The 9,080-nt window shown below is 35.3% G+C and overlaps 1 protein-coding gene across 1 annotated transcript; it reads right to left on the bottom strand.

Moving 5' to 3' along the window:
• Positions 1-259: 259 nt before the first annotated feature.
• On the bottom strand, positions 260-6,873 carry LOC124988296 (cytochrome c oxidase subunit 7A2, mitochondrial). Its single transcript, XM_047557654.1, has 4 exons — positions 6,743-6,873; positions 5,388-5,477; positions 1,604-1,688; positions 260-461 (listed from the first exon to the last, which is right to left on the bottom strand). Exons 1-4 carry the CDS (start codon positions 6,758-6,760, stop codon positions 403-405), a joined length of 252 nt encoding a protein of 83 aa, XP_047413610.1. The 5' UTR covers positions 6,761-6,873; the 3' UTR covers positions 260-402.
• Between the last annotated feature and the right edge of the window lie 2,207 nt (positions 6,874-9,080).

Genomic DNA, 9,080 nt, shown 5'->3' with positions numbered 1-9,080 from the left:
ATACAGTAGAGGAAGGGGGCTAAAGAAAGCAATATGCTTGTAAGCGTTAGGCTTCACTGAAATTAAAGACCATCTACTGTATAATTCTCAGGTGCTAAAAGTAAAACTTCACTATAATAACATCAAATGAATGGTAATTTATACAAATTTAAGGAATAAAGAATCTTTTTCTTTCTGCTTCTTACCTAAGATTTGTAAGTGCTGACCAAAACCTGGATTATTAATGTAATTTATCCTTAAGTGATAAAACAAGACAAAGCATGGTAAAGACTGCTTTATTGGTGGCAGTTAGTACAAGTCAATAAATATTGATCCCCAAAGAAGAGCTCAGTTTTTTATCAGAGTACTGGTCCATAGAGTGTTGAATGAAACTGAACCAAATGATTGCTGAGATGACTGTAGTCAGTCCTGCTTCTTGGGAAATGAAGCCACAGCCAACTGATATATGGCATATGCTGTTCCTGAAAAATAAACATAACAACTTATAAGAAATTCTGAATTTAAAATGTATAAGCTTATTATTCCAGCTCAAAAATTGTAAGATAAAGGCGAAGATGGCATTAAGACTACCCTAATGGGAATATAAAATGTATTTTGATAGATGCTGGCAAAATGTTATATAAATATATTTAAAATATATTTCATCTAGTTTTAATATTTATCTTCCATACAAAAATGTAGTCTGTCAATAATAAATGTAAGCTGTTTTAAGAGTGAGATTAAGAACATACATACATACATAAAGACTACTGGCTATTTCCGTATTAACCTAACATTGCCTAAGAAATGCTAAAAAAAAAGGCATGCATTTCCTAAAGTGTGTTAACAATGTAAGATCAAAAGATGAGATTTTAAAATAATAAAATTTAGTATTAAAAATAGCTAATATATGAAATTATATTTTTTAAAACATATTACCAGAATATCTAAGAAATAATTATATTGGCTGAAGGAATGTAGAACATTATCTTCTTAAAAAAATCCAATGTTACTAACTGGTTGTTGTCTTGATCCACAAATGTCCCTTCCACTTTTAAATGTCTTCAAGTTAAAGAAGTTACCTTGGTATGAGGTCTTTGTAATTAAGAGTTCAAATTCCAGCTTTTCCACAAAGAAGCAATATTATCTTGGGTGACTAATACAATTTTCTCATTCTTAAAATAAGGACATATGAAAGACTCTATACAAGGGTTATAGAAATTCAAGTATGTGGCATTCCTATAAATATGGTGGTGACACAGTAACTACAGAAATATTGTTTCCTTTCCTTCCTCAGACAGCAATGATTCAAATTCCTAACTATGCTCCTATTATACCAACTTGTGATGTGCCTGTTAATATTGACTAATGGACCTGCCTAATCCATTGAAAAACTATCACTGGACTTTGCATATGTAAAAGTGAAATATTATTCTGTACAAGTTTGTTTTAATCATAAATATGTATGCATGAGTTAAGATGTATTATGCATCAGTCAAAATATTTAAAAGCCCCTGCTACAGAACAGAGAATGAATGTTTTATTGGCCAAAAAAGGTTCCAGAGCCTTCTGACAACATTACTATTACTCTTCTATGAACATTAAAAGATTCCAAATGTCTTACCACCAACTGTAAGAATCATGGTGGCTCTATACAGCAGGGCATCAGCTACCCCGCCCTTTAGATGCACTGGAATCCCATTATCCTCCTAGGTTAAAAGAAAAAAAGAGATTAATAAATGTGTCTCCCGTTTTCCACAAAGTTTCAAAAGATTAATCATTCTTATAAAATGAAACAACTTCTTCAATCCCTGGAATTAAAATATTTATATATCAAAAATCTATGGGTTGGTAGCTCAGTGGTAGAGTGCTTGCTTAGCACATGTGAGGCACTGGGTTCAATTCTCAGCACCACATAAAAATAAATAAAATAAAGATATTTTTAAAAAATCTAAATGGGCTCCAATTCTGATTATTCTCTATACTATTTAAAATATAAAGTTAACTTTCTTCTTTCAAAGTTCATTTGTAATACCCCAAAGATGGTTTGTTTCCAAGGAATTATACACATTAAAGCTATAAGAATATACTCCACAAATCCAACTACTTAATATAATCAATAATCATCATATTCTAGATTTAGAGTTAGAAAGTTCTTCCTTAAACGTGGGAACAGGGATCTCTGACAGATAATATCCAGTATACAGAACTGGAAAAACTTACCACCAAGAAACCAACCCAATTAACAAATAGGCAAAAGAACTAAACAGACACTTCTCAGAAGAAGAAATACAAATGGCCAACAAATACATCAAAAAAAGTTCAACAACCCTAACAATCAGGGAAATGCAAATCTAATCTACATTGAGATTTTATCTCACTCCAGTTAAAATGGCAATCATTAAGGACACAAATAACAAAAACTGGCAAGGATGTGGGGAAAAAAGTACACTCATACATTGTTGGGATGCAAATTTAGCACAGCCACTTTGGAGAACAGTATGGAGATTTCTCAGAAAGGAATGGAACCACTACATGACCCAACTATCCTCTCCTTGGTATTTATCCTAAATAACTAAAATTAGTATATCATAGTGATACAGGCACATCAATGTCTATAGCAGAGCAATTCACAATGACCAAGTTATGAAACCAGTCCAGGTGCCCATAAAAAGATGAATAAATAAGCAAGGAAAATATATGTATACACGATGGAGTTTTACTCAGCCATAAAAAGAATGAAATTATGTCATTTGCTGGTAAATGGATGGAAACTAGATTCAGAAATTCAAGGGTTGAATGTTTTCTTTCATATGTGGAAGGTAGACCAAAAGAAAAGGGGTGGGGAGATTCCATGAAAATTGAAGAGAGATCAGTGAAGTACAGGAAGTAGATTGAGAGGGAGAAGAAGGTCTGGAAAAGGAAGGAAGGGTCAAATTAAATTGACCAAATTAAATTATGCCATATACATATAAGAATATACCACAGTGAATTTAACTTTATGTATATCAATAAAGCATCAATTAAAAAAATATATAAACAGGAGAGGAGGGAAAGAGAAAGTACTGGGTTCTGAAGTGGACCAAATTATATTCTATGCATGTATGATTATGTCAGAATGAACCCCAATACTATGTGTAACTACAATACACTAATAAACAGTTTTTCAATCCTAGAAAATGACAGAAGAGGGGCATGGGAGTTTGGATTGTAATCTAAAATTTATAAGCCTAGCATCTATTCCAGCTCTGGCACAGAATAAATGTTCAGTATATCTGTTAAATGAAGTGTTTTAATTTTATAAGGTATACACATTTTTAATCACTTGAAATTTTATTTGGGAAAAATAAGAAATCACTAAAAAAAAAATCACTCATAATCTACCTATTTATAAATGTAAATTGCTCTACTTCCCTAGGCCTTTTCCCAAGAGATAGTCATGATTCACAGTATGATATAAATCTGTTTTAATGCGTACATCATTAATTCTAACATATACACAAACAACACATAAAATGAGATAATGCTGTGTAATCATCTGCCATACACTATTGTTTTTTGTTCAATACTATCTTAAAATCACTGTTAGTGCATTTAAACCTATCTTGTTTTTTCCAATGGCTACATGATGGTTCCTCTATGCCAAAATGTCTTACCTGCAGTAGTTAATCTTAATGGATATTTAGGTTGTCAGGTTTTTGGTTTTGTTTCGTTTTATTCCCTAAATTAAGATCCTGTTCCATTTTCACATACTTACACAATTATTTCTGCAGCAAAGATTCTTAAAAGTGGGCTTCCTAGATGACAAGGTATGTAATTTGTTTTTAATAATACTTTCATATACCCTCTAAAACTTTTGTACCAATTTTACTGCTATGTATAAAGAAAGTATTGTAGATGAATGTACCCATCTGCCATAACCGTAACTGAAACACATAATGTATTTTACCTCTTCCTAAAATCTTGTCAGTTGGATGGGGGCAGTAGTGAATTTTTTATTTTAATTTTTTTTTTGTTGTTGTTCATGTTTATTTAATATGACTGTGGTCCAAAGGTTCACATTTTTATAGAAGCTACAACTGTTCAGTTCCAGGAAGAGATAAAACCAGGATAGTCCACTGAGCCTCACAATCTGAAGGGTGATGGCTCAGAGTTAGGACCACTTTTTTCTTTTTTCTGGTACTGAGGACTGAACCCAGGGGCACTCATCACCAAGCTACATCCCCAGTCCTTTTTATTTTATTCTACTAAGATGCCAAGGATGGTCTCAAATTTACAATCCTGCCTCAGCCTCCTAAATCACTGGAGTCACTGGGATTACAGGCAAGAGCCACTGCACCTAGCCAGGACCATTTGCTGGTGATAATGAGATGAGTGAACTGGTGTACAATAAATCTGTTATGGGGAGAAATATAAGGGGGGTGGTAGGAATAACTCTGAAGTGTTGGCCCTATTCATGACATCGAAGGTCTGAGTCCCAGCTATCACAACATAGTTATTCTCCTTCTCCATGGATAGGCAGGGTATGCTCAACCAGTAGTATTTCTCCAGAAGATAGACCATGTTTGTTTCCAAAGGCACAATCCATGGCTGACAATGCTTCTGTCAAGAATACAATTATGGCAGAGAAAAGCAGGAAGGCAAATGGTGCCAGTCAAGCTCCTCAGGAGTATGCATCTCTTTCCTGGCTGATAGCTATGTGAATTAATTCTGCATTTCTTACTGATTTATAGAAGTCCTTTGTATACTAAGGGCATTAACCTTTTGCTATATTTTTGAAATTTTGTTCTCAATTTGTGCCATGTCTTTGGTCAACTATAAATAAATTTTAAAATTTTACATCACCAAACCTTGTAATTTTTCTTCTTTACTGCTGCTCAGCTTTATAAAGATTACCTTAGAAGATTTCTCCACCCCTAAGATTATAAGGAATACTTATATTTATATTTTTTACTTATATCTTATATTTTAATTTTTTGATGTGAAAATTTACATAATTTATTTTCTTCATATAATATTTCTTTAAAATAGTTATTTTTGTCAATACTAACTTATTGCATCCTTTTCTATGGATATGCTATATCCTTCAACACATATTAAATTTCTATACAATACTTGCTGTGTTTCTGGGCCCTTTCTGTGGTATGTCTGCTTCTATGCGACTATTCCCCCAAAAATCCTAATAAACTCCCCCAAAATGATTTATCATTATCTATACCTTTCTTCCCTCATTTTTCTACTTGCCCAAGGGCCTCTTGGATATGGCAAATACTCAGCTACCAATAGTTTTATATCATTCTTTTGCTAATGCAAGAGGACTTCTCACAGCAGACACCTCTAGATTTACTTCCTATTTCCACTTTTGGGTACTCTAACAAGTAACAGTCTCCTATAAAATATTTCATTACCTGAAACAGCTTTTGTTTCTCTGGAACTTTATTTTCAAAATGCCTGCGTGAAGCAGTGCTGATGGTCCTTTGGGCAATCTGACGAAAACCCTGAAATGGAAAATCCACATACATTAAACAGATTTAGAGCCTAAAGAAACCTTGAAAAGCAACCACTTTCAATCCTTAATATTATAGACCGAAGTGAGTTTTGAAACATATCTGATCTGTTAATAATGTTCGTGGACCAGCATCCAGATTTTTCAATTTGTTGTCCATCCTCTGCTCTGTTCTTCATATATTACATTCTGTACTCTCCAAAGACCATATTCATATCTTTGCCTGAACTGAACCAGCTTTTTATAATCCTTAAGGAAAATACATCAATATGCAGACATTACAGAAATAAATGGTTAACTAAAATAGTCTAAACTCAAATGTTTCCATTTAATACCCTTCCATATTATTAAGAATGGATTACTTGACAGTAAAATAGGCCAGCATGATTCCTACTCAATCAAAATGCTCCCTTAATTACATTTTTCCTAAGTTTTTTTTTTTTGTGTGTGGGTTTTTTTGGTGGTGCAGGGCTCAAACCTGGACCTTACACATTAGCCAAGTGCTCTATCACTGAGCCACAGTCCCAGCCTCCTAAGAAATTTTTTAATAAGAGTACAAATCTGTTTTTTAAAAGACCTGCATTATATACTTCGTTTAAATAAAGAAATAAACATGTATTCCACTTTCTAAAATAAATGATATTGAGACGCTAAGTAAGAGTAAGACTCTGTTGAATAACTACAGAAGAAAATGATCACTGTTACTCTTTTTGAAATTTGGAAAATATTTTACATACTCTAAGTCGGTAGGTTGAAGCCTGAAGGACAACACAGAATCGCCGGAAGGAAGCAACATTACATTTCGGCCATGACTCTCAAGTTCTATCTAAAACCGAATGACAGTTTTTAAACAGCCTCTGGCGCTCGTAAACTCAGAACCAATGAAACTTATAACCTTTAGAGAACCCTAGAGTTTTCCCATTGTCAGAAATTCTTCACCAGAGACCTTGGTTTTACTCACATCAGCGCTACAACCTCATCAACGACCCACTAATTAGAAGTGCTGACCAAGAACCCAAGGTGGGTCTAACCAACAATTCTGTGTTCAGCTTCCCAGCCTTTCCCTTCCCGATCCAGCAACGGCCAGGAGCAAGAGGAACAAACGAAAGGAAAAAAAGGTCAGGCGAAAAGGACACGAACCAAGGTGACTTCAAAAGACGTCTTCTGCCCCACTTCCAGCAGAATTTTTGTCGTAGTCCCTTGACCTCCACTCTCGACTCCCACCTTCACCATTCAAGCAAACGAACAGCTACTTACCAACAGATTCCGCAGCATCTTGCCTCACTTAGTGCCCACCAACCGCGACAACTGAACGCTAAGAACGAAAGTCACCACGCCGGAACCGGAACTACCTCCTCATCTTGCGCAAGCGTCGAAGAACAAAATCGTTCCGGGCGGAGGAGGGGCTTGCACGGCTAACCATAGAGAGCGAAGGGAAGGCGAGAGAGGCCTTACGCCTGCGGCCGCCCTAGCCCGCTGGCCGTTTACTTCACGTGAGCTTTTCCTGACCTTTTCTGGTGCTGTTCGGTAAAAGAGCGGAGCGGGGTTTGGGACCAGAGTGACGGGGTGGCGTATTTTAAGTACTTTAACAAATCAAGACAAATGTGAGACCAGGCTATCAGAGAAAACTAGTATTTTGAAGAAGGCGTACACCTGAGTGGGAAAAAAACCCGGATTGTGTCCGTGTTTTCTTGTTTTATATTTCATCGATTTCACCACCTTTGAGCCACTGTTTAGAAACAAAAAAGGTAACATGGACACATCCGGTTTTTTTCCACTTAAACTGCCGTGAAGTGTTAATATTCCTTGTGTTGAGAATACTGCTGGAAAGAGCAATTTTTATCTTCTTGCTCAAAATTCTAAGCAGGAAGCTCTTCCACAGTGTCCCCAAACTGGAAGCAGCTTACTGGATTGAGTCTGGGGAAACGCTGAAAAGATAAGTTTAATTGGAGGGTGGAGGTCAACAAATAGGATGGCAAATCTGGACTCAACTCTTGCCCTCAGATTTAGCAGGGCACTATATTCCATGGAGTTTGTCAGATGACAATTGTACAGGTAGGCATCGGTCTTGCTTAAACGATTCCAAGTGTCTTTATTCCTTCTGCTCACCCTTACGTGTGTACAACTAAAAATATGTTCTACAATAAATATTCCACTTTTTCACAGATTCCTACAAATGACTCCATTGCCATTTCAAGCAGAAACTAGTATGGGTTTAGCAAAGGTGTAATGTGTGGATAAAATTGGCAATATTAAAATTATTCCTTCTAACCCTTAGGGTTTTTTCCCCTCCATAATTAATTTATTGGCCCACCAGTTGTCTCAATTCATATTCTCATCAAGGTTTATAAATACCTGACTCACATCCTCCTCAGAGAAAGAACCTGTAATCAAATCTTTGTGTATAGTTACCACACGCAGCGCGAGAGCTTTTAAGTTTACTGTCTATAATTTGAACTTGTTCAAGTTGTTTGTGTTGTGTTTTCTGCATTTATCCCACTATATTGTAAATTTCCCAAGAACAGGGATTGTGTATTTCTTACCAATTCTCTAGCACTACTTAGAGGAAGTACCCATTAACCAACAGATGAATGAATACTTACTGGATGATAGATCTAGAAGGGTATGATTGTCCAAAAAAAAATACACATTAAACATCCTAAAGTAGATGCAGATCCCTATATTCCTGTCACTAAGTGCAATGAAATTTTCTTTTTACTATATCTATACACACACTCCTAAATTTAAAAAAAAAAAAAAAAAACTGATGTTACCAGCCCATTTCTCTTCTTTAAAATAAAGCACCTACAGTTTTCTTTACTTGTCTCCCTTCCTCTCCATTTTTTTTTCCTTATCCCATTTAAAGGTTTTTACTATTGTTAGGGTCATTAATAGCTTCCATGTTGTTAAACTGTCACTCTCAGTTTTCAACTACTCCATCTATTAGCAACAAATAACATGGTTGATCACTCCCCTGAATATACTTTTAAGTTGAAATAAGCCATAAGTGTGACACAGTATAACATTGTAAGCATAGTTTGAAAGAGTTTGGTTTTAACAAGTCCATACTCTTTCAGTCCTTCTATTTCAGTGCCTGCTCCTTTTTATTTTCTTGGCTCCACATTCTCTAGACATCTTTAAAAAAAGAAAATCTTACCTTGTTTCTAAATCCATCTCTTTGATGAACTTATCCAGTTGCATGGCTTGAAATACTACACTCATGTGATGAAAACTCCCATACAAAATAATTTTCCAGACTCATCTTTTAACTCAAGACCTTTCCACTTGGATATCTACTGAGCATTTTAAACCTACTGAGCATCTTAAACCTAAAGCCAAAACTGAATTCTCCTTTCCATTTCTTTAAACTTTTTTCTTCACAGTTTTCCTCATTTTGACACCCAAATTTTGTTTTCTATCATACCCTATAATCACCACACTAGAAAATATTTTTGGCTACAACATCAAAATATAACATGACTCTTACCACTCGTTATCTCCAGTGCTACTACCACTCCATGCCAAGCCATCAGCATGTGCTGCTCAGATTACCGCAATGGCCCTTTTAACTATTTTCCCTCTTTCCACTCTTCTA

The sequence above is a fragment of the Sciurus carolinensis genome, chromosome 7 (assembly GCF_902686445.1).
Source record: "Sciurus carolinensis chromosome 7, mSciCar1.2, whole genome shotgun sequence".
NCBI lineage: Eukaryota > Metazoa > Chordata > Mammalia > Rodentia > Sciuridae > Sciurus > Sciurus carolinensis.
The sequence above is the reverse complement of the archived record's forward strand: the minus strand, read 5'-3'. Positions and strand labels throughout refer to the sequence as shown.